Genomic DNA, 25,610 nt, shown 5'->3' on the forward strand with positions numbered 1-25,610 from the left:
ACATTAGCGTGAGGTATGCCACGCTTACGTATGTCGATACCAGGTAAGCGATATAAGATGTTTTACGGCTGTATGGTACCTCGTATGGATGGTTTCAAATGTTTATGAAGAATTAGGCTAGAGACCTAAATTAGATAGAGAAATGACCAATAGGCGATATCAGGCAACAGTTAAGTCGATACCTTTAAAGCGTCGTCATTTTGCGTCCTGTTAGCCTCCTACATTGCTCTGGGCTCTGAGAATATATTTAGTTATTCACTTATTTTACCATTGATTTAATAATGTCATTAATTTAGGTATTCGGATTTCACACCGTAAAGATATAATCGATCTATTTGGCAACCTGGTCACGATGCGGCCACTTGCGGAACAGATCAGCCAGCTGATCAATGGGCGCCATCATTAGGCTAACAGCCGTCTCAAACGGTGGCTTATTCGGTGCTATGGGATGTGAGCGCGAAGGAACAAAGATTTTAGTCCTGTCAAAACTCTTGGACAGACTTTGGCTCTCCTCTGCAGATATGACGCCCTCGAGTTTCACCAGGTCAATGGTCTCCTCCTCTTTGATATGCTGCGATAGATGTTCCATAAGGGTTTTGATTGTGGGAATGAATTGCGGATTGGACGGGTGCATGTTCTGAAACTTTTTTAGTTGTTCTTTAATCTAAAAGCGGTGTTAGCCTCAAAATGGCAGCGAAGGGTCTAGTTGAAAGGTTTGAAAATATACGCTTACACCCTGATGCTCTCCGCGATCTTTATCAGCTAGCGAAACGCCATTTTCGATATGTTTTTCAAAGGCTGGATAAACCACCAGTTCCTCTCCAATGGAGTGACGCGCCAATTCCCAGGTGAACAGGTTCTGAAACCTGGTCTGCTCGTCGTGATCGGTCGAGTCAATGAGGCGATGGTAGCATGCTATGATTTGCTGATGATCCTGCCTGATCGTATCGCTGATTCGTAGGCCCATGGCTAATAATGAAGCTGAAGAGGTCTGTTTCTTCTAGACAGATATGGTGAGACACCTGAAGTACGCGAGTATATGTAGTCCGCAGTAAGCAGATCGCAGCTATTCCAGCAGAGCAAGATCCTCCCAAGTTTTTTGAATGACGGAGCCGCGTCGTGAAAATTATCTACGAGCATGATCATGATTTTCTGCCTTCTCTCTAAACCGATTGATAGATGATGTCATTGTGAGGTGCTTGGCGACATATGGGACATCCCGGAGATCCTAATCGAGCATCTGTGGAGAAGTACACCGCCCGAAACGTCAAAAATCGGGATTGCGGGTGTTATTATTATATTCATCTGGACTTAGTGGAGGTTGGTGAAAAGACATCGTCACAATGAAGGTTTAGTTGACCACCAGCAAATCCTGCCATAAAACGATTGCACGCACATTGATTCTCAAATTCAGCGTTTGCGAAACCATCATGGCGGCTGTTCTTCAAACGTTGCTACACTTTTCTGTCGCCACCCTTGGTATCCTTTGACAGAGTCAATAATATCAGTAGGCATGTAACTAATTCAGAAACATTGAATAAACAGCAAAAGACTTCAACGCCGGCAGAAGTCCACATAGAGTGGTAGAAGTATTTAGTTGATATGAAATTTGATGCTCTCAGCTTTACTAACCCTAACCACATTTAAAAAAAATAGCTAGCCCTGAATGTGTAGCGATGCAGGCAAGTCCCTCTGAGCAATTACCTTGTCAAAACAACCTGAGCATTTCTATTAGGGGAAGGTCAAATTGAAAAGAGGATGAAGGGCATCTATAAAAGGGGGTCATATATCTAGGGGCCACTTGGAGAGTACCTAGACGTTTATGAAAAAATAATGTCCACATGTGAATGGAAGAAAATACCAAAGATAGGGTTTTGTAAGCATGTTACTTTCTTTCCTACGCTGGCTATCCGTTGGCAATATTGCGCGTTCATACAGAATAGTTTGCTTTGTACTTGACAATTTTCCAATGCAAAGAAGCTTGAGTAAAGAGGCAAACAATGGCGCTTCCAGATGCATATTAATTGAATATGAGATGAGAGTTAAGTTCTGTTGCAGCATACATATATTCGTACTTGCAACAATACTGATATTTGCTCGTGACAAATCTACCCCCGAAGTTGCAATCTAAGTTACCAAGCTCGCGGGCATCACGAAAGTTAAACCTCGAAAACGCAAATAATGAGTTTGCTAGCACCTCTGTGTTGCAATGAAGGTCATTTGGATGAGTATGAATTTATACTAGACAAAGCCGAAACTTACATCAGGTGTCGGTCGTGGCTTTGGCATTGCGTCGCTGTCAGATCTTACGGTAACAGTTCGGCCGCAACTCGCACGCGCACAACGGCTCAACGGAGCGACGCCCCGAGTACTAATTATTTAAATAGGGCGGAGGCCTGAATGCTTTGATTATCATTCTGCCTCCTTCGGGATAGATGGTAAATCGAATTAAATATTAAATATACTTTAGTTTTCATCACGCACTCACACTAAAGAGACAATCATGGCGGCTGTTGTCACTCGTCAACCCTTTGAGCCTGCACCTGGCTTCGTCCCAACTACAACTCAAGCAACTGGAAGTTTCTTAGAAACCACAATTGACGGCGCCCCTGCCTTTGTCGACATATCAGCTGGAGGCTCAAATGTAAAGAGCACCGAGCACTCGCTCAATGTCATAAACTTGCGAGACTACCAGCCACGCGTGACGCTTGGTGTTGAAGGTGTCGAATATGTGACGTTCAATTCGACCCTCCAAGAGGAAAGCCTCTTGCATCCGGATAAAGCCGAAGTCAAATCGGTGGTTGAGGAACAATACTGGGCCGAATGCGCTGAGCTCGTTAAAAAGCATACTGGTGCCGTCGAGGTAGTCCCATACCACTGGCGCCATCGTCAGACCCCCAAAAATATGCAAGAACAAGATGTCAGCAAAGGAGTGAGCAGCAAGCCTGTGACACACTTCCACATCGACAACGATGCCAGCACTGCAGAGGGTTCTCTCAAGGCCACCCTCCCCGAGGAAGATGCTTCGCGTTGGCTTGCATCTGGCCACTGGGGGATTGTAAACGTGTGGAAACCAATCGGGGATCCAGCGTTCCAGTATCCGCTTGCGGTGGTCGATGTCACCAAAGTAAACTGGCAGCGCGATGTCGAGGTTGTGCTGACACGAAACAACTACAAAAACAGCATCAATGGGCTCCGCTTCCGAGATGGGTTCAATTATTACTATGTGAAAGACCTGCGTGCGGATGAGGCATTAATGTTTAGAAATTTTGATTCTCAGGATGGAAGGGGAATTGGTGTACCACACGCCGCAGTGGATGATGTGAATACCCCCGTTGGCTGTCCGCCCCGAAGAAGCATTGAGGTCCGATGCTTGGTATTGTATGCTAACTGATCTACAAGTTGGATGATTCATATTCCTGGAGAGCTAGAATATTTCGGTACTATTCTTCAGTTGTTCACTATACTAGAAAAAATTGAATACATTTGCATGAGGATCCGGATGTCAAGCTGCCTTGTAGTTTAGTCTGTACAAAAAAGTCCATTACTCTAGGAACCAAGGGCGATCAGTTTTGATTCGACTTCGGTAACGGTTTTCAGCGCTTAGTATCTTCACTATGTTCTGGTATGCTAACAACCCTAACCCTAGAACCATACCAAACTATTGAGAGGCAAAGGCTGTAGTTGGAGAACAAAGGTAGAGTTCGTCAGGAGATAGAAAACCTCTCCTGATTGTTCAACGAATAGCCACCATTGAGAATGACACGAGCAATGAAAAGATGAATTCATCTGTTGTAGACACTTGGACTTCGGGCCCGACTGATGACAGGTGGAAGTAACCGTTGTAGATTCTCGGCGTGCCGGTCCCGACACCCGACAGCCACAATCTTACAGATTCAGCGCCCACGCAAAATTCCTCTCTGTTTAATTCAATCATTCGGGGAGTCCGGTGGCGAGCGTAATTAGGTTGGTGCACAGACACATCGGGACAGCTGTGCAAAAAGGCATTAATTGCATGCCGGATGAAGTCTATACCATCTCCGTAGGTTGCGGATGTAAATCTGAATAAAAAACAAAGTTTACAGGACAAATGTCGTCGGTAGACAAGCATGCTACCATGGTTGAGGATCAGGATTGTCCTAAACTGCCAACGCCTGAGAGTATTGTCATTCCCAATGATGATGTTGCTGCTAGACCCAACGAAGGTGATGTTACCGGTAGTGATGATGACAACCCAACCGTTACTGGGGAAATTGTGAATAATAGTATAATTGTGCGGGAAGAAAAGATTATCACAGAGATAGAAATCATTACTTCCGACCTAAGTTCTTCTTCGCCTGACCTGGAGGCCGCAGAGAAGACTGCAGATCAAGATGAACGACACCATCGTGACCCTAATGAGGTTGATTGGGACGGACCGGATGACCCTGAGTGTCCTATGAATTGGTCCCGATGGCGAAAATCATGGATAATTACTATCCTAAGTGTATTACGACTTCTCATGTGGGTAGCGTCCTCTCCTTACCTGGCTATGAAAATTTACCATTACCCCTTTACATATTTGCAGGAAAGCCAAAACTAAAATAATTGCTTTTTATACAGCCCCTTTGCCTCGTCAATGATGGCTCCGGCAATCTTGAACATCCATGATGAATTACACTCTGACAGTGCGACACTTGACACGCTCAGCATCTCCATTTTCATGCTAGGTGTAGGAGCGGGTCCGTTGCTCTTTGCACCCCTCTCCGAGCTCTACGGACGCAACCTCATCTACCATTTGAGCAACTTTTTCTTCACTATTTCTAGTGTTGGTTGCGCCAAGGCGCCCAGTTTGAAATCCCTCATAGGCTTTCGCCTGCTAGCGGGCATCGCAGGTTCCGCAGTGATTTCCAATGGTGGCGGGACAATCGCTGATATTGTGCCTAAAGAGAGCAGAGGTCTCATTACTACGTTGATGGTCTTGGGCCAACTGATTGGTCCTGTTATAGGTCCTACAGTAGGAGGATACGTGTCGCAGGGCTTAGGATGGAGATGGATTTTCTGGCTGCTAACGATTGTTGTAAGTCAAAATTTCCATTCATACATGTATATCATTGCAAAACCCCGGGCAGATACTGATGCTTGGAATTAGTCTGGAGTGTTCACCTTCCTCGGTTTCATCTTCCTGCGTGAGACCCATGCTCCAACTCTTCTCAAATGGAAAGCAGCAAGATTACGCCGAAAAACGGGCAACCAGCTACTCTACCACAAGGGCAAATCAAGCTTTCCTCAAAGGGAGCTTTTTATGAAAGCTTGTCAACGGCCTCTAAGGATGCTATTTACGAATCCTGTTATTTTCATTGTGTCTATCTACATCGCCCTTGTTCTTGGTTATGCGTACATCTTGTTCACTTCCTTCGCTTTCATCTTTCAGCAGCGGTACGGCTTTGGAGAGGGGACGACAGGATTGTTGTATTTCGGGATTGGCATTGGCATGCTAGCCGCGCTTGTTTGGATGAGTCGTTATAGTGATCGGATTTTCGCACAGAAAGAGCGGCAGACGGGCAAATCGAAAGCAGAGTCAGTGGTTACTCTCCTGCATAAAGCCTAATGTTAAAACTAACGTTCAAAATAAAAATATTAGGTTCCGCCTGATACCTCTGTTATATGGGACATTTTTCATCCCAGTGGGCTACATCATATACGGCTGGGCCGTCGAATATCATGTTTACTGGGTCGTTCCCATTTTGGCGACCATGTTGATGGGAGTGGGAACTGTTCTAGCTTTAGTAAGTCTTCTCCATCCTTGAAATGAAATCTACGATCACGGAACAAGCACTGAAATAGAATAATTACTATTGATAGGTCGTAACACAAACTTATCTTATAGACGCTTTCACCGTCCATGCAGCGAGCGCCAATGCAGCCAACTCTCCCATTCGGTGTCTGGCCGCTGCTCTCTTACCATTGAGTGGACTGTCGCTTTACGATGCGCTGACATTTGGCTGGGGCAATACGATGCTTGCACTTATAGCACTAGTGTTCAGCGCTCTACCATGGATAACGTATCGATATGGTGAACAACTACGAGCGAGATATAACGCTGATACAAAGTAAACTCATGTCATATGCACCAGCCAGTCGTATGAGAGAAATGAGGGTCATGGAGATCCGTCTGGTGGTGGATATTCAAACAGGGTGTCATTTTATGTATGCGGCGCATATCTATAGAATTACTTATTCATTTTAGAGCAGAATCCAAGATCAAGCTATTCCGTATCATTAAACTAGAGCAATTTGTATAGATTACACGTTATTAAGAGGATTGAGATTTATGTACATGCGATTTAGTGAAGAGTTTTGGATTCGAATATTATGGAGAGAGGCCTCAGAAAAATATTAATGTTGCATTCCAGTTCATAACTTTTCCATGGAATAGAACGCTAAGGAGAGATTGAACGTAAGTTGTGAGTTGATTTTTTAAAAGTGATCAACCAACCTGTCAATACATAAGGCCTTGAGTAAATAGGTAGCAAATGAAGATAACTATAATAGTTGACGGATACACCCAAGATGGCATTCTTAAGTGTTCAATGTTTAGGATTAAATTCTATGCTATTTAAAATACGTACGCCAAAGCTGGGTTAGATAACACAAAGATAAATCACAATTTAGCCCCGAATCCTTGATATCAAATTGCTCAATTCCACTCATTCCCTTCCTTAAATAGATAAAAGTGATAATGATACCCCCTCAAGCAGTCACAATATATTCGCCAACCCCAGAATTCCAGAAAGCACGAGCACGAGGGTCTAAAAGGACTGCATTCTCATTGTCTTTCCATGGTGATTCTGTCTTAGCCTTGAAAAGAGATTTAGTCATGAGCGCTCGAATGAATGCCAACCCGGCCTTCTGTTGTCTGGATAGCACAGAATTCTTGTACTGCTGGTATTTCTTCTCTGTGACGGCGGCAAACACGAATTTAGGAGAGAGACCAATCGCGAGGCCTCCCTTTTGACCAAACCCGAATGAGGTTAACAAAAAGGCCTTGATTCCTGAAGTCTGGATTGTTTTGGATGGGTAAAGAAGATGCTCAAATGGCTGTAAAACGACGTCGATATTGTCCGCATTTCTGTTTCCAGGTACGATCCCGGTTTGTAACACTTGCATTCCACCATTGAACATCCAGGCCCCAGCTGCACCCTTGGGATGGCCGGTAAGCCATTTCTGGGAAATAGTGAAGAGCGGATTACCGGCCGTTCTTCCTAGTTTGGTCATCTGCTGGTTGATCACGTTGGCCTCGTTCTTGTCGTTTGCCTTTGTTGATGTGCCATGAAGTGACGCAACACCAATGTCATCCACCGTCAATCCCCAGACCGCGAGTGCAGCCCGGATAGGGGCAATATGAGGATTCTGTTGCCGAAAATTGGATCCCCACAGGTTGCGAGCATCTGAAACCTTACAATCCCTGAGGCTATCAATCGATCGTAGCATTCCGTCTATGTCATCCACTGGCATAGTTTTGACAAGCTGTAGCTGACGAGCTCGCCAGGAATCAATCTCCTGAATGGTGTCGTTCAATTTTTCACGACGGTATTCGAGATTCAGTAAGGGCGATTCAGCAGCGTCGGGAGCTTCGCGAGCGGCAGTCAGGATACCCTGACCGGGTGCTGGGATGGATCGGCCGATGCGGTCGCTGGCCATCTGTGTATGAGCCACGATGGCGTAGATTGGAAGTCCCATCTTCAGCGCCATCTCCGCTGTTGTAATGATCTGCACACCACAACCGGCAGCTTCCATGAATCCATTCCGAGTGGTCGTACTAGGACGGCACATTTCGCTAGGACTCCGGCCTTGGAGGACCTCCTCGTCGGTATTGACCGTTGCTTTCATGTTACCGAATTCGTACGAGGCTTCTTCGCGGAAGTCATCGGTGCCACCGACTAAAGCCATTTTTGACTTGCCAAGTAAGATTGACTCGCATCCGGTATCCAGTGATCTGATTGTTGTTAGTGGCTTAAGAACAAGTTTAAATGATGGATTGGAGACAGGAATAGTAGCGAGTATCACAGGAAAAAAAAGGGGGGAGGGGGAAATACTCACTCGATGGCGGTGGCGCATGCTCCGGAATTAGTTTTTATAGGACCAGTAGACGATAGAAGCAGAAGATTAACCCATGCACCCATTGTGTTCAAAAAAGACTCCTGGAAAATGTCGCTGTTGGCTTCGTGCTCCATATATCTCTCTCGATACATCTTGCGCAACGCCGTGACGCCACCAGCGCCTGTACCAATGCAGTTGGCAAGTTCAGATACATGCATGTGAGAATAGATCTCAAAGGGATCCTGGATGCCGGCACTATACATGGCCTCGCTGACACAGCAGAGAACATACAATGTAATCGGATCGACTTGGGAGATGATATCCTCCGGGATGCCATACGTTGCTGCACTCCATCCGGTTGGGAGCAGACCAGCAACCTTACGATTGAAAGAGACAGCCTTGGGAATCAATAGTCTAGCGCCCTTCTTGACTGTAACCTGATAATCCTCCGATCCCGGTAGGGGGGTGATGGAAACCTTGTCGCCATGTTGCAATTGAAAGGCTTCTGCAGTTGTCTTGGACGCTTCGAATGTGGGGAGGTCTTCATCCATGACAACTTCATGAAGGAATTCCTTTTTGTCGGGATCGTATCCTTCCAAAATCTCCGGCTCGATGGGCCTAATTCCAGTATGTTCTAAGATGTACTTGCTAAATCTGGCACCAATCTCGGCATCGGGAATCGGCTCTTTTGTTTTGGAATCCACCCAACCAACATAATGTGAACCTTTTATGTCGCCATCATAATGCTCTATCAGACCCATTATCCAGGCCACTTCAAGCATTCCACCTGCTGTAAATTCCCCAGAATGCTCCATTTCCCATCTGGTCCGGGAGCTTCCCCATGGGCCCAATTCGGAAAAACCGACGACGACAACGGTCCTTTGGAGATCGACCATTCCTTGCAGGTTTGGTAGGCCGGTTGCAATGGTATTGTAGTCTAAGAGTGCCGGATAGCCAACCTGAAGATTTACACGACGTGTCTGTGGAGAGATGGTGCTGTTGCTTTCAGAATACTGTTCCTTGCGTGCTCTACAAAGAGCATCCAGACGACCGTTTTCTTCAGTCAAGGCCTGTTGAAGCCTGCTGCGGTCGGACAGCTGTTGACGAATGCCAGAGAGCAACTCTTTGAAATTTTGAATAGCCGAGAGATTTCCACTCAAATCAGCGATCACAGGTTCGTTTTCCATTGCAGCCATGAATTCCGGATGAATCAGACCCAGAATGCTGAACGCCATCTCTGCCGGACTAAATGTGAGGGCATTTTCACCCTCAATAGACTCAGCAAGAACGTTGTTGGTATTCATAAGTCCGGTTCCACGCGTCCAGCCGATCACCGCGCCACATACAGTTAGATAATCCGACCAGCTTTCAGAATGGAAGCGGTTAAATAAAGTCTCCAATCCTAGCTTAGACTCTGAATACAGTCCATCTCCACCGAATGTTCCATGATTCGGCGAAAGTGGAAGAATGACCGCAGTCGGCCGCGTGTTAAAATTCCTCTTCTCCTTTTGCTGCTTAATGTGTCCTAGCATGCGAAGGAGATTCGTCAGCATTAACCGGTGGGCAAGTTCAGATTTTGCATCTATTCCATCTAATTGTCCAGTCTCGCCAATAGCGGCAAAAGGAATGATAACATCGAGATCTCGATCCCCATCTTTGGTCCCGTAGATGTAACTGACAAGTGCCTCGCAATCTTGTTTGCTGGCCTGATTGAAGGGCAGTACGGTGAGTTTGCTATCCTTTGAGCCGTGAGCCTTGTACATCTCATTGAAGAATTTTGTTGTTGAAGCAGGTGGCGCGCGGCTCGTAGTGACAAAGACTTCGGCTCCTCCTTCGAGCAATCCCCGAACAATATCACAGGCTATTGATCCCGGTCCAGCGCCGGTGACGAGGACAGTGTTCCCTGAGAATGATAAACCGCTGCTTTCGCCAGTACTTAGATGGCTCATGAAGATGTCCGTCCAACGACTGTTATACTTCCACTCTGTTCCAATCTGCTGTTTCAGCTGGATGACCGGCTTTCGTAGTCCACCAGAGGTATTCCCTATCAGGCCATGTCTAATTATATCAACGAAACTGCGACTTTGACCCAGCGAATTTCTGGGTACCTCCTCATAAATAATTTTCCCGCTTTCTTTGATCCTTGTTCGAGGGCCTTGTGCCGGCTTGGTATATACGAAAACCGGCGACCGTGTCTGGAGAGACGCTGCACCCTTTTTCAGATCTTTCAACAAGGTGTGGTTCGTAGTAAATGTACCTAAGATATCGTCACACGTCGGTGTCCAGCGATTGAGTATCATGCGGATTCGATCTCGACTATTTTTGGAATTAGGTTTGCCAATCAGAAGCTCCTGCTTCAGTTCAATCAATTCCACTCGGACCCAATTCCACCATGCATCATATACACGGATCTTGTTGGTGTCAAATATTGGCTTTGTTCCGGAGTACATATCATCGCCAAACTCAGAATTCCAGTGATCAAGCGCCTCTAGAAGGGTATCATCGGAGCCATTGCTCGTCTCTGTGCTTTCCTCGCCCCCCATTTGTTTCATAAGATTACCAATAACCCCATGAATCTTTGCTAGGGCTGTTTGATGCTCTTTCCGTGCAGCTTTTAGAGCTTCGGCATCTACCAGAGATGCCGAAGCGGCCGATGGGCCAGCTGATGCGTTAGTCAATGAGAAGTTTGCAAACGCGGCGTAGCGCTGAACGACCTGGTCAAAAAATTCCTTCCCAGCGTCAATGCTTGCCAATCGGGAGGGTGGGTCGAGCGTGATCGAGAAGGAGATGGCGGTGTCCTGTCGTTGAGGACCGAGGCCCCAGCGCGAGCCGAGATATTGTCTGATTGCTTGCTGGTTGAACGAGGCAGGCATCTTGGATGAAATGAGTTTGGAAATCAGACCTGAAACCTGCTTTCCAGGTCGTCCCTTGAAAGCACCCGCTAATGCTGCACCAAGAGCAGCCAGTGGCATATCCTCCGAACCATCGGGTAGGTTGCCCAATTCACTACCCAGATCTCCCACAATTTCGTTTTGTAGAGTAGACTTTCCTATGTCATTCTATCAGTGACTTAGTTTGTCCGGTACCGAGGCATCATCCAACCTACCTCCGGAAAGTTCCTGGATCGATTTCACAGTTGAAATATGATCAAACTGTTTCCGCAATTTCTGCGCAACCACGACAATGACTATATCGGTAGCAGTCATTGGAATGTCGTCGATTGTGGCGGCTGCTGTAGTAGGAACAAGACCAGTCTCTACATGTTGACTGGTCTCTGTCACCGCACTTGGAGCGGGATTCTCAGCAGCAAGTGGTGATTTCGTGGCGGATGTCGGCTTGCTAGCATCAGTCTCTGGTTCGCCTTCATCATAGTGGTAAAATATCTCCTTCTGGTTATCACTAGACGACAGAAACTGTCTTGTCACGGTATGCGACTCGGCATGTTGATTCTTGGCTGCTTGCTTTTTGGCCATGTTGGCCAAAACACGACTGGGGCCGACCTCGACATAACGCTCAATAATAGGAGTTTCACGTAGAAAGGTTTTTTGCGTTTCAATCCTGTGCAATATCCTTTTAATACTTCATTATTTCCTGAACGGAACAAAAAAAACAAACGCACCATCGAACAGGAGAGGCCAACTGATGACTAGTCACTTTCCATTAGCATCAGACCTCACCCAACCCATCAAGATTTTTCTTGTACTCACGACAGTAACTCAATTAAAAGCTTATGAGCCAAGTATTGTTTTTGAGATCCTGACCGACTCTCATGTGAGAGTACTAGTTCTCGCTTCATGGTTGCATAACGTATTGATCCGAACTACCAGTGCTTCGTAGATGGAACTAGCCCAGCAGGAGTTTTTCTTCGTTCATGAACACAAGGAGTCGCAAAATACAACATAGGTTCACTTTCTGTTCGTATACATTATTGAATGTGTTAACAATGTAGGTTACTATTTAAAGCTGGCCTTCGGCGCCGTCGCACCGATGGCTTCGGCCCTCACCCTGACATTTCCGAGCAGGCAAATCTGACCAAGGCATTCTTACTTAACTTAGTTTGCGTGCACAGTAATTGTGAATTTTCCGATGTCCCCGTTCTAGCTAGTCTTTTCCTTCGGCAGATGCGAATTTAGGCCCGACGCGTTGATTTGACCCTGGCGTTGAGTGTAGTCTGAACTTGGGACTATTTATATCTACATCAGTTGATCAACTGCAGCGTTCCTCCACTGAAAACAGAACGATAGTCTGGACGAACAACGGATTCCATTGTGCATCCTCTCTTAGTTATATCTCGCATTACTTAATTGATTTCCACAGAAGCATCAAAATGTCCCCTGCCGCCATTATTAGTAGCCCTGTCGATGGCGCCGCTGCTGTCAAAGCCGTCGACGCCAAAGCTCCTACTGTAACCGCAGATGGGCCCATCGCAAGAAACCTTCTACATGTGGTTGATGACCGTACTGGACAATACTATCAGATTCCTATCTCGCACAATTCCATTAGCGCCAATGAATTCAAGAAGATCAAAGCCCCAGACACCGAATTCTACGCTGACCAGAATGAAAGTGGAATCCGAGTGTTTGACCACGGATTTACAAACACGGCCGTAGTAAAAAGCAAGGTCACTTATGTGTTCGTATCATCATTTTCAAACACAAACATCATTTATTTTTTGTACTTACGAGTTCCCTAGTGATGGCAAGAGAGGCAAGATCCAGTACCGGGGCTACGATCTCGCGGACATTGTCGCCAACAACAAGAAATTCATCGATACAGCTCATCTTCTGCTCTGGGGGTTCTGGCCCTCATTCGAAGAAGGAGCAAACTTCCAGCGCAAGTTATTTGACGCAATGTATATTGATAAATGTGTGCTTGACACTATCCATGCGATTCCGTAAGTATCTCGTCAACAATCTACTTCTCTCAGATCGAAAGCCCTGACATAAACAAAAGCCCAACTGCTTCTACGACCATCATGTTGACAGCGGGATTGGCGGCTGTGCAGGCCACCCAAATGGACAAGGTTCCCGCCCATATGGCCAAAAACCTCTATCTCGGAAATCCGGATCTGGTAGACGAGCAAATAATCCGACTAATGGGTGTGCTGCCCGTCGTCAGTGCGGTGGCGTATTGCCATCATACCGGCCGTACTTTCAACTCCCCGCGAGCTGACTTGACTTACATTGAAAACTTCTTGTACATGTGCGGCCATGTCCAGGAGGAAACGGGACTCCCTAATCCCCGCTATGTGGAAAACTTTGAGAGACTCTGGTCTCTCGTCGCTGATCACGAGATGACTTGCTCGACCGCGGCGGTCCTTCTGACTGCCTCGTCGCTGCCAGACCCTATCTCATGCATCATCTCTGGTGTCTCAGCATCCTATGGCCCCCTTCATGGCGGTGCCATTGAATTCGCCTACAAGGACATGGCTGACATTGGCAGTGTGGCAAATTGCCAGGCAAAGATTGATCGTGTCAAAGCAGGCAAAGAACGCCTCTTCGGATATGGACATCGTGTCTACAAAGTCACTGACCCGCGTTCGGACCATATCCAAGCGGTCTTGCGGACATTGAAAGAAGAAATCGATAATGACCCCCTGTTAAAGGTCGCCTTTGAGTTGAACAGAATCGCTCAACAAGATGAATACTTTGTTTCGCGAGGATTGAAACCCAACGCTGATTTGTACGCGGCTTTCACATACGGGGCAATGTGAGTTTCGCTGCAAGAGATTTGTACTGTGCATATCTAATCTTGTATTGTAGGGGCTTCCCTGCGGACTTTATCCTCACCATCTCAACCATCTCCAGAACACAAGGACTGATGGCGCACTGGAAAGAGGCTATGGGTAAGCATCATTTCCCTTTTCCTTTTTTACTAGTATTATGTACAGGCCTGACTTTAGGGTTTTTACTAGGCGGTCGACCACTCCTCTGGCGTCCAACTCAGATTTACACGGGCAAGCTCGATCAGAAAATGGGTCTGTAATTGAGAATGCATTGTTTAAGCTAGGATTCAATGGTCAATGAAGTGTTGAAATAGGATCGATATAGAAATTGTTGACATTTATTTCACCGTAACATTGTACTGCCTCGTCTAGTCGAAATCTTGAAATTTTCCTTAACTAAGCCTTACCAACTTTTGTAACCATAGCACTGCAAACCAAGTCATCTTGAGACGAGATCTCAGGACCGCTCTATTTGCCTCAAGTATGGTTAAAATGTGGTGTTTAAGGGTGCTAATCTTGTAGTGTACCGGCTGATTAGTGACCTAGAAGTAGGGCTACAGTCGCTACGCGCATATATGAAGTCTTGCCGTGTAAGTTAAGCCTAATAAAAGGCCCACTGGCGAGCTGAAAATCATAGTCAGTCATTGAATGCTGGTCTACTTTCATGGACAAGAATCCAGTTAGCTCTATGACGTGGCCACGATAGGGAGGAAGCAGTAAGCAATGAATCAATCGATTATCCCTTGTAAGTAGCTGGTAACAGCAGCCACACATCTGTACAGTACTAGCGACGATGAGTCGGGCGCTGGCGGGCGTGGTCCAGCCCTGTTGGTTTGGCGCTTTCACTCTCACCGCGTTGCCCTTCCGAGCCCCGACCAAAGCCCGGCCACGGCCCGAGATGACTTCGACCCTAAAGTGACCTCGCGCGCCTTTCGGTCACTACGCGTTGAAATCGACATGCCAATGGCTTCCGCATTACTACGACCGGTCGCTCAGCCCGGTGATTCACTAGCTTCTCTCCCGATTGCGTTCTCCGTCTTATACAATCAGCGCCGGCTTATATCTCCTGTACAAGGAGGCAAGGAACGGCCGTGTCAGGAGTCAACACTCAGCACTCAACCACCTCGTTTTGTCGCTAGATAGAGCTTCGTTTCTGCCATCCTCTTCTTCCCAGTTCTTTGTCATCGATTTTTTTCTGGTTCTCGGCGTTTCTTCGAGATGCCTGAGACGTGAGCCCCGTCACCAAGAAAGAAGCAAAAGCAATCGAACGTACCCAGTCATCAGGATGGAGCACTCTATTCTGGATGCAACGCCTAATATGGAGCCCAGTTTTGCATCTACCCCCTCAATGACCTACATCACTCCCTCGACGGACATGGAAGAGGATCCGCTATGCCCTCGGATTATGTTCTCGCTTGTTTACAAGAAGCTTGAATACTCGACGTCACTGTTGAGCAACCATGCCATTGAATTGTCTCAGCATAGGGCTGTTTTCCTTTCGTCGTTAGATGAACCCAGCGACAGCCCCAAGGAATCGCCAGGCGCAGTAGAGAGCCTTCTGATTCGCTTTTTCCAGTTTCTGTTAGATCGCCAGGCCCCGACTATACTAATTTTGCCATTGGTTGTTGCCTTTCGTAAAGACTTTTTGATATTGAACGATATCCATTCGGTGGTAGCTTCGTTGCCAGAACCAAAAGAAGCCCAGCGGGCTTTGCTTTGCACTTACTACACTACGATTTTACGATGTGGTCTGCCGCCAGATGCACACGCACAGCCGAGTGCCCTCTTGAAAGCGGCGGAAAGAGGGAATACCAAGCTAATGGCCATTTTTGGAGGTCAAGGGGCGTCGAATCCGCGATGCTTCAGGGATCTTCAAGACATATATGACTCATATTCTCCGTTCTTGGACGTTCTGATCAACACAGTCGACAACGCACTATACGAACTCTGTGTCGCTCCTGATACTCGAGACTTTTTCAGGGGCCGGGAGATACGTTTGCTGTCGTGGCTGAGAAACCCGCGCAGTGTCCCGGACAATCAGTTTCTGGCAACCGCAGCAGTCAGCTTTCCGATTATTGGAGTTGTGGCTCTGGCGCACTGGTGTGTTGTCTGCAAAGTTCTCGGGATGCATCCTGGGGCTATCCGTTCTCTTCTGGCCGGAACAAGCGGACATTCCCTGGGCATTATCATAGCCGCTGCCATATCGGCGTCCGACTCTTGGCCATCATTCTACGAAAATGCTGTACTCGTTACGAAAGTATTGTTTTGGACGGGGTACGAGAGCCACCAGGCGGCTCCACGTCTAACTCTCACCTCCGCTGCAGTTCACGAGGCCGAAACTCGCGGCGAGGGTCAACCAAGTCACATGCTGCACGTCTCTGGCCTTCCGAGTAAAAGTAGACAGGTCATTTCTCTCCTCGAAAAATGCAATCAGGATATCCAGCTCGAGCAAAAGGTTTATCTGGCTCTCTCCAATTCAAGATCTAGCTTCACAATTGCCGGTCCCGCATCATCGCTGGTTCGATTTAGTCAGCTTGTTCATGAGATTGGAGTGGGTAGAGAAGTAGATCAATCTCGCATTCCGTTTGATAAACGAAAGCCCCAAGTAGAGACACAGTTTCTTCCCATCAGTTCGCCTTTTCATACTCCCTATCTCGAAATAGCCGCGCAAACAATCAAGAGTCGGCTTTCTGATCAAGCTTTGGAATCGAAACAGCTGGCCATTCCTCTTTATGATACTCGAGATGGATCGAACATGGCAGCAGCAACTATCGGGAAAAATCTCTTACCATCACTCATAGATGCCGTCACCATTCACCATGTTGACTGGCCGTCGGCTTTGAACTCTTCCAGTTACACACATGCACTGGTCTTTGGCAAAGGCCTGAGTGACATGATTGCCAGCAACACCGACGGGAAAGGTGTGCAGATTATATCTGCTACAGAGCTGACAACTACCAATTCACGTTTTGGATCTAAATGTACCATTTTCAGCCCTAATTTGGCAGACTCATTCCTCTCTCCTCTCAGCTGGGAGGAGCAATTCCGGCCACAACTTTCACGGTCTGCAAACGGTTCTATCCAAATCCAAACCAAGATGAGTAAAATATTGTGCGCTCCACCACTAATGGTGGCCGGAATGACGCCGACCACGGTGCCCTGGGATTTTGTCTCAGCAGTAATGAATGCAGGTTACCATGCCGAACTTGCCGCTGGAGGTTATTTCAATGCGGAAACCATGACTGCGGCCATCGAAACGCTTTCGATGAGTATTCAGCCTGGCATAGGCATTACCTGCAACCTAATATATGCGAGTCCGCAGTCCATGGCATGGCAGATCGCCATGCTTCGTCGCCTTGCACGCACGCAACGGCCCATTGACGGGCTCGCAATCGGAGCTGGCGTTCCCAGCCTCGACATCGCATCAGAATACATCACTTCCCTTGGATTGAGGCATATCTCCTTTAAGCCCGGATCGGACGACGCAATCGAAAAAGTTCTCGAAATTGCAAAAGCTCACCCAGGTTTCCCCGTCATCATTCAGTGGACCGGTGGCCGAGGTGGGGGGCACCATTCCTTCGAGGACTTCCACTCTCCTATTTTGCGACTTTACGGCAAGATCCGTCGCTATCAAAATGTCGTCCTCATTGCAGGCAGTGGCTTTGGTGATGCTACGGGGTCTTATCCTTACCTGACGGGTTCGTGGTCGGTGGCGTATGGCTATCCACCCATGCCATTTGATGGAATCCTTCTGGGAAGCCGAGTGATGGTAGCTAAAGAAGCCCATACATCGCTGCCAGTCAAGCAGCTGATCTGCGATATTTCTGGAACACATGATAGTAACTGGACCAAGTCCTACAGTCAACCTGTTGGAGGCATTGTGACCGTACAATCAGAAATGGGGCAACCTATCCATAAGATTGCGACGAGAGGTGTCCTTTTCTGGAAAGAGATGGATGACAAGATCTTCAGCCTCCCGCGTGCTAAACAACTAGACGCCATCAAGGTTCTCAAAGACTACATCATAGATAAACTGAACGCGGACTTTGCGAAGCCGTGGTTTTGCCGCAATTCCAACGGAGACAACGTTGACTTGTCGGAAATGACGTACTTGGAAATCCTTTCTCGTTTGATCAGCCTGATGTATCTGCCCATGAAGGACCGATGGATTGACCCATCATACAGTGTCCTCGTGCACGACGTCATAGTACGCATCCTAGAGCGATTAGACGCAGCGTGCGAGATTGACAACTCGTGCAAACCAGACCAACTTGAAAATATCTTCCTTCAGAAATGTCCGCAGGCAAGCACGACAATCATCCACCCGGAAGATGTCTCGTGGTTCTTGAAGCGATGCAAACGCCGCGGCCAGAAGCCAGTCAATTTCGTCCCGGTTTTGGACGAGGATCTCTCTACCTGGATGAAGAAGGACTCGTTATGGCAGTCGGAAAATATTGAAGCTGTCATTGATCAGGATCCCGGTCGAGTTTGTATCTTGCAAGGGCCCGTTGCTGTCAAATATTCGCAACGGGCCGACGAACCAGTGGCTGATATCCTCAATGGAATCAAGAACTCCTGGATTACGATGCTCACCGATGAGTTCTATAGAGGTAAAGAGGTACCACTTGAAGATAATGCTTGGGAGTCCGTTGTTGCACCCAGCAGCCGGTCCAATATCAGTGTCATCGAACATGATCACGGTGTGACAGTGCAAGCCATTCCAGGTAGGATTCTTCCCACTCGAGAAGAATCCCTTCACTGTCTTGCCAACAAAACACACGGCTGGATGCGGGTCATGTTACTTAGCGACTTCATCCTACGGGGCAGGACTAAACGACCGAACTTTCTGCGAGAACATTTTCAACTTGACGAGGTGAAAATCGTGGAAATCGACACGGCCAAGTCTAGAATCCTTCTGAAGACAGTTATTGACGGCGGGAACCAAAGGACGTTAATTGAAATGTCTAGTCTAGATGGCCTCTCCATCGCCTCGCAAATTCTACACTACAGTCCTAGCAGCAACACTCCCACTGCACTTCACTTGAAGTTCCAGTACGATCCACGAAATGCTTTATACCCACTCAGCGAAGACACGAAAGACCGTAACATGCAGATAAAATCATTCTACAGTCGATTATGGCTCGGATCTGATGTGAAAAGCAATTCTTTTGGCGGTCTTCATTCCATATTTGGTGGTTATCGCACGGTGCTGTCCACAGAGACTCTCCATGGTTGGATCGCGTCTGTCGGCTTGTCACACTCCAATGACCGTCTTATTTCGCCAAACACAGAGCTTTTTCCGCTTAATGCTACCATCATTCCGGCATGGGAAGCCTTGGTGCGGCCTCTTATGGCCCCAGAGATTGACGGAGATCTGTTGAGATTGGTGCATCTATCTATTGAGTTCGAACTGTTTCCGGGATCTACGCCATTGCGCATTGGAGATACTGTGGAGGTTAACTCACATATCAAGTCCATTATAATTGAGGATAAAGGCAAGACTATCGCGGTGCGTGCGGTAATTTCACGAGACAACAATCCTGTGGTGGCCATCGTCTCCAAATTCCTGATTCAAGGCTCCTTCTCCAATTTCAAGGACACTTTCCAGCGCAATACGGAATTGGACATGATCCTAAAGGTATCGTCATCGATAGACGACATGGTCCTCCGCACCAGGCCGTGGTTGCAGCTAGACGACGAGAGGGTGAACCTAGCTGGCGAAACACTTTGCTTCAAAGTCAGCTCGTTTTGCTCCTGGAAAGCGCCGAACGTGTTCGAAACCATGCGCGTAACCGGTGACGTTTTTGTCGAGGATCGTCGTGACAGGCTCCGAAAAATCGGCTCCGTCGATTTCGATGCGACCAGCGCTTCCGGAAACCCTGTTATTGATTTCTTGACTCGCAAAGGTAAGCCAGCAGTCGAACGGCATGAACTTGAAAACCCCGGATGGTCTGGCCCTTCGTCTAAAATAATCAAAATGCCATGCGACAATGAAGCGTATGCAAGGGTCTCCAAGGACTATAACCCTATCCATGTCTCACCAATCTTCTCGACTATCGCCAATCTACCAGGGACAATCGTCCATGGCATGTACACGTCGGCTGTTACCAGCGCGGTGCTGGACCACGTCACCAATGATTTCAATCACCTCCGTACACGACGATACACGGTGTCATTCGTCGATATGGTGCTTCCAGGGGAAGAGGTTGAGCTAAGATATCGTCATGTCGCAATGCTTCAGGGAAGATTGGTTCTCCAGATCCAAGCCTTCAAAGCCGCCACAGGCGACAAGGTCTTGGAAGGAGAGGCTGAGCTAGAGCAGGTACCAACGGCGTATATATTCACGGGCCAGGGAAGTCAAGCGCCGGGAATGGGTATGGAACTTTACAAGTCCAGTCCTGTGGCAAAGAAGATATGGGATGATATTGATCGATACCTGTTGGAGAATTATGGTTAGACTCAGTCACCCAGTTTTATTGCAGGTTTGTTTCGTTGGCACTAATGAAGACTTTAGGATGGTCTATCCTCAAGATGGTGCAAGAGAATCCGAAACGTCTCACCATACACTTCTCTGGAAAACGAGGACGTGTGATCCGTGATCGCTACCTCTCCATGGCCGTGTCTTCCATTGGACCAGATGGCCAAGTCGTCAGCACCCCGTTGCTACCGGACCTCACTCCCAACGCGCGATCATTCACCTTCGAAGAGGCCAAGGGTCTTCTCTACGCCACCCAGTTCACACAGCCAGCCATTGCTGTCCTCGAAAAGGCCACCTTTGAAGACATGCGGGCAAATGGCTTGATTCAGGAAGGCGCCTTGTTTGCAGGTCATTCCCTAGGCGAATTCGGCGCTCTCGCCTGTCAAGTCGAGTTCCTCCCGTTCCAACAGCAGATTGATATTGCTTTCTATCGTGGATTGACCATGCACAATGCCGTCAAGCGGGATAGCATGGGGGCGACTGATTTTTCGATGGTTGCTGTTAACCCTGGTCGAGTGAATAAGCGTAAGTTAATTTTCTTGAAAGCTACTATTTACACTTTGGGTTTGAGATGACTAAATAAATTATCTCCAGGTGCCGTTGATGAGGTGGCCATACGCCGACTTGTCGACATGATTGCTGACGAGAGCAAGAGACTACTGGAAATTGTCAATTTCAATGTTGAAGGTGAACAATACGTCTGCGCTGGCCACGTGAGTCCCCTCCCCAACCCCAATACCCTCGATAATAATCCCTAACCAAACTAACCCTTGTAAGAATGCCAATCTCCACGCCCTAGCCCAAATTCTCAACGAAATCTCGAGGATGCCAACCGAGCAGATAGCGCTCTGGTCACGCGAAAGTGTCCTAATCGGAGGCAGTCAACAACAAAACGAATCCCCTAGCCCATGTACAGCCGCCATCAACACCCTGATCAAAACTGCCGTCCACTCCGCGCACGCGCTGCCGAAACCTATCATACTTTCGCGCGGCCAAGCCACCATCCCGCTGCAGGGTATCGACGTCCCCTTCCACTCCGCCCATCTCCGCTCTGGAGTCGCTGCCTGGCGCAAGTTCCTGCTGAGTCGCATTCGGCCCGAGGACATCCAGCCGGATGACCTGTTGGGCCGGTTCGTGCCGAATGTCATGGGTCGGCCGTTTTCGTTGCAACGAGAGTATATCGCGGAGGCAATGCGGGTGACGGGGAGTGAGACGCTGCAGATGATACTGGACGAAGGTGTTGTTCATTAATATGGACATCATTCTAAGCATTGGTTTTTTTTGTGGCCTGTTTATGCTTGTTTATGCTTGGGTTTTAAGTTACATATGTAGGTGTCTTTGTCTAGCTCATTAGCTTAGATTGTTCGTCTTTGTTCTTTTATACCTGCATCTCATTCACATTTATTTTAGAAGATCAGCCTACCTTGTCAAGGTAAACAAATGTACACCGTCTCATGAAATGATGACACATAAAATCTGGGATAAAATAAAGGTCAAGTTTATTCCTTTCTAAGTCTAGGCAGCTTAAGACTGTAACAGAACAAATAGATAATGAGATACCAATCCAATAACTAAATATTCGCCCGAAAAAAACCATAGGGAAAGAACAATAGCGATCGCCCGAAATAAAATGATATTCCAGGGGTCAACTGATGTAATTTATGAACGACATAACATGTACGGATTCATGTAAAACGCCAAGGGATGCACCAAATTCATCTGTATATCCACGCCTTCTGTCATTCCGCATCTTGGCCAGTATTATCACATATTTATTGTGTATGTGTGTGTATCCTTTAATTCAACATCAGTTTAGTGTCTTCTCTATGAGCAAGCTGTAATAACCATCTAGAAATATCATCGGGCATATAATGATTTTCGATATCGTGATCTTCTAACTGCAGGAAATTATCACAGGCGAGAACGTTGTTGATGGAGTTTTGGTTGTGTAGGTCGGAAGCAGGGTCGTCTGGACCTGCGTAGAACATCATAGGAGCGGCAGCTGCTACTGCAACTGTAGTTGTGGAAGGATGATGGGAGCCTTCAAGTTGTACGGAGCCTGGAGGACGTTGAGGTGGTTGTGGTGAGGGAAATAGTGTCGTGGGATAGTTTGGCGTTGGTTTTGTATCTAAGGATAATGTGGGAATGGAATCGGTGACTAGGGAAAGCTCCTCGGTGCTGTTGCTGCTAGAGTCGATATGAGGTAGACCGGAGAGTCCCGAGGGGAAGATGTGATGTTGTTGCTGTTGCTGATTTATAAGGTGGCCTAGGTTTATTAACTCTTCGGTAGACGTCATCATACTGAGGTTGTGCCTCTCTAGTGGGTCTGACGAGTGGTTCTTGTCAACCGGAAAGTCGGACAGGTTTGAATAATCCGTTTGACCACTGTCTGTCAACGACAGCTTCATCCTCTTAAGAGGTGACTGATTATGCTGTGAGGGTAATGGCAAACCGTCCTGGGGCCGTTTTCGTGATACTCCCAGTTGATGATGCTCGGAGGAGGAGCAGGGCGTTGATACTTCGAAAAGAATCTTTCGAAAGGCTTGTGCGACCTCCAAACACCATGAGATGCCCATGTACGTTTTCCCAGTGCTGCAGATGGGGATGTTTGGGTCGACCAGGATTCTAAAGGCATCGCGTACGCCATCGATCAGATCTAGATCTTCAAGCATATGAATACTCGGATTCTCGAAGAATCGCATGCAGATTGAGTGAACAGCAATTAGAGGGTAGCTGCGAAGTAATCTAGATATTCTTAGAAGAAAAACCAAAGTAGATCGATATCAATTATGATGTTGAAACTTACCGGCACAATAAAGTTAACGATCCTTCCGTTGGTGTTTGGTTGAGCACCCCGTTGATGATCTGCAATGCAGCCTTAGCATTCCTCAATTCGATCTCCCTGCTATTGGCCGTATCTGAACGGCTGTGAATGAGTACTTGGCCAATGTGATAGGCGTACTTGAGCTCAACCTGCCAATTATCCTCGACAAATAGATTGTTATTGTTGTCATTATCGGTTGTGCTTTCGGGGAAGAGTTGCAGGGTACGTGAATGCCATTTTTCAGCTAGCTTGTCAAGCCGAGTAATTTGGCTTTCGCGATACGAGGATCCCTTACGCGCTGCCCGCGCTGAGTAGAGAGATATGTATGTCTCCTCCCAGATGGTGGTGATATATATGTGCATCATCCAGCTTTGCTGACCGAGACTCCTGGTGCCTCCCTCAGGAGACAATGGCAGGTCGGAGTCGTAAAAGTAAAGATCAAAAGGCAGACCATTGACGCTGGTTCGTTGTTTGTCCATGACAAAGAGCGTCCAATATAGCGTTCTCCACTCTTCAAAGCTGGGATGACCTGCTTTCGAAATGGGGGATTGCTCAGAATCCATGGCCTTGAAAAGATCACAAGCCATGTGGCAGATCATATCAAACACGCAACTCTCGTGATATTCACGAGCAACCAACGCCTGTGCCAGAAAATGTATCAGTATTGCATATAATAATCGCTATGGCGGAGGAACGCTTACTAAAGTAGCTAATGCTTGTAAATTGACATGACGGGGTTGGAGGAAGAATTTCAGATGGCGCAATGCCCTAAACGAATTAGCCAGGAAAGCAGGGAGTAATTCCTCATTCATCCCCTTGGGATAAGATTTATCCAGTCGAGCCAATCGAGCCCGTAATCCCGAAGAGAGCACGATAATATTGTTAAAACACAAGTTATACGCTTCATCCGTCTTGGAGTAAGGCCTGGAGCCGTATCGCGCGTTGATTGCTTCACGCAAGCAGGTCTCGTTAAAGATAGGCGTGACAGCGTTGAATTTATCGAGGAACAGTTGCAAAGATGTCTCTAGAATAGATTGCGGTGGCAGCGACACATACTGTCCGCCAGGAAGCAAGCTCAACGCGCCCGCGTCATCAAAGGTAGGGAACGTGTCGTATATAGCCTTCAGTTCTGAAAGGGTCGATGGATGGGCCTTTGCTAGTAACATCGGACTCGTCGACACATTGTTGGTGTCACTGGATGACGAGTCCGGAGACGGTTTGCGGGATCGTTTTCCCTCTAGAAGATTATGGACTGCCTGTCGCACCTTCTCAAGCAGGGCACGATTGCCAATCGAAGTTCCTGATATGGTCTGGGGTTCTTGATCTGGTCCGGATTTGTGGAGCTCGGCATGGCGACTCCAGTAGTCCTGCCCGTCTAAGGCGCTTGAAAAAATCAGGTCGATATCATCTACATCATTACATGCAGCCTCCGGAGTCGATGAGGTCTCCGATCGCGATGGCGGGTTTGACGCATCTGAGGGACGTCGCTGGGGAGTAGGAATCTGTTGGACGAGACTCCGGATAGTGCTGTCGATGGAGTCTAGGCGAGCTGCAAGACCTGAAACTCCTTCAACTCTGGATTACGACTCTTGCTGTCAGTTCAATCACAGTTTCTATTGGAGAACTCAATTAGGTCCAGCACACACAATTGTTTCACCGGATTCACGCGCTTTCCGCGAGTTGGAAATTCACACAGTACGCCAGCTTTTTCGCAGCTAGAGCATTGAGGCAGTTGTCGATCGCACCGAACCTTACGATTCCGGCATTGGTCGCATGCAGATGGAGCAGGAGGATCGTCGGACTCGTGGGACCTAGCTCCTCCGTTATTGTCATTATTCTGTTGTTGAGTCATAGCTTTACAGGGTTACTAGTGGAATCTCAGCTCAGCGGCGAGGAAAACCGAAAGAGAGATATCCGTCCCTGTTCTCCTTCGTGAACTGATCGTTGCACGACATCGTAGTTATATTCCAGTCATCCTTGGCCACCACCCACGTGGAACGGCTCACTAATCCTTGCAATTGCCCAACGACAGTCATTTTCCACAAGATTGGACCGAGTCAAGGATCAGAATCAACTATATGCGCCTCCGACGCCAGTAATCCAGTTGTGATAAGAGGTTGTTGTTATGCTGACACTAGCATTGTTCAGCTTCATGTTAAACCAACACTGTTGATGGGAGCTTTACGCGATTTTGTTTGAGCGTAAGACCCCGCTAAGCCTGCAGAACATGTGTCTTGTACGATTACCTCCGTAGCACGCCACGTGTACGGAGTATTTTATTAATACTATTTATATTTTTCAGCCCCGTTCCGTTAACGCCAGGCCATTTTCGTATTAATCGGCCAATCAGAGCCCCGGAAGGGAAGACCATGATATAGACACCTTGAACAATTGGAGATTTCCCAGTCCATGTTGCATTAGTGGCTTTAATGTGGTTGATGAGATTTCCAGATAAACAAGCGAGGTCGAGACAACCATACCCACCGATACGTATATGTTCC

At 47.4% G+C, this 25,610-nt stretch overlaps 7 protein-coding genes across 7 annotated transcripts; 4 read left to right on the top strand and 3 right to left on the bottom strand.

The window, feature by feature from the left end:
• Positions 1–331: 331 nt before the first annotated feature.
• Positions 332–985, bottom strand: BGW36DRAFT_304672 (HHE domain protein; the record flags this gene model as incomplete). The annotated part of the gene is made up of 2 exons (XM_046211994.1): positions 332–664; positions 734–985. Coding segments are annotated over 2 exons (585 nt in total), but the record flags the coding sequence as incomplete, so codon positions are not given.
• Positions 986–2,503: 1,518 nt separating this feature from the next.
• Positions 2,504–3,394, top strand: BGW36DRAFT_305170 (uncharacterized protein; the record flags this gene model as incomplete). The annotated part of the gene is made up of 1 exon (XM_046212046.1): positions 2,504–3,394. The coding sequence occupies one exon, from the start codon at positions 2,504–2,506 to the stop codon at positions 3,392–3,394; it is 891 nt and encodes a 296-aa protein (XP_046067299.1).
• A 696-nt stretch (positions 3,395–4,090) lies between these two features.
• Positions 4,091–6,096, top strand: BGW36DRAFT_431765 (major facilitator superfamily domain-containing protein; the record flags this gene model as incomplete). The annotated part of the gene is made up of 5 exons (XM_046221024.1): positions 4,091–4,503; positions 4,603–5,059; positions 5,132–5,559; positions 5,624–5,768; positions 5,845–6,096. The coding sequence occupies 5 exons, from the start codon at positions 4,091–4,093 to the stop codon at positions 6,094–6,096; spliced, it is 1,695 nt and encodes a 564-aa protein (XP_046067300.1).
• A 458-nt stretch (positions 6,097–6,554) lies between these two features.
• Positions 6,555–11,878, bottom strand: BGW36DRAFT_349059 (putative 3-oxoacyl-synthase; the record flags this gene model as incomplete). The annotated part of the gene is made up of 5 exons (XM_046213278.1): positions 6,555–7,978; positions 8,083–11,131; positions 11,189–11,640; positions 11,702–11,728; positions 11,790–11,878. The coding sequence occupies 5 exons, from the start codon at positions 11,876–11,878 to the stop codon at positions 6,733–6,735; spliced, it is 4,863 nt and encodes a 1,620-aa protein (XP_046067301.1). The 3' UTR covers positions 6,555–6,732.
• A 455-nt stretch (positions 11,879–12,333) lies between these two features.
• On the top strand, positions 12,334–14,067 carry BGW36DRAFT_419755 (putative citrate synthase; the record flags this gene model as incomplete). Its single annotated transcript, XM_046219472.1, has 5 exons — positions 12,334–12,714; positions 12,776–12,976; positions 13,036–13,791; positions 13,845–13,927; positions 13,973–14,067. The coding sequence occupies exons 1-5, from the start codon at positions 12,410–12,412 to the stop codon at positions 14,065–14,067; spliced, it is 1,440 nt and encodes a 479-aa protein (XP_046067302.1). The 5' UTR covers positions 12,334–12,409.
• Positions 14,068–15,092: 1,025 nt separating this feature from the next.
• Positions 15,093–21,536, top strand: BGW36DRAFT_431768 (putative fatty acid synthase subunit beta; the record flags this gene model as incomplete). Its single annotated transcript, XM_046221025.1, has 4 exons — positions 15,093–20,259; positions 20,322–20,810; positions 20,880–20,998; positions 21,063–21,536. 4 exons carry the CDS (start codon positions 15,093–15,095, stop codon positions 21,534–21,536), a joined length of 6,249 nt encoding a protein of 2,082 aa, XP_046067303.1.
• Positions 21,537–22,081: 545 nt separating this feature from the next.
• BGW36DRAFT_400554 (putative C6 transcription factor) lies at positions 22,082–24,961 on the bottom strand (the record flags this gene model as incomplete). The annotated part of the gene is made up of 4 exons (XM_046218643.1): positions 22,082–23,030; positions 23,092–23,750; positions 23,811–24,684; positions 24,756–24,961. 4 exons carry the CDS (start codon positions 24,959–24,961, stop codon positions 22,082–22,084), a joined length of 2,688 nt encoding a protein of 895 aa, XP_046067304.1.
• Positions 24,962–25,610: the final 649 nt, after the last annotated feature.

The sequence above is a fragment of the Talaromyces proteolyticus genome (assembly GCF_021365285.1).
Source record: "Talaromyces proteolyticus strain PMI_201 chromosome Unknown BGW36scaffold_12, whole genome shotgun sequence".
Lineage (NCBI taxonomy): Eukaryota > Fungi > Ascomycota > Eurotiomycetes > Eurotiales > Trichocomaceae > Talaromyces > Talaromyces proteolyticus.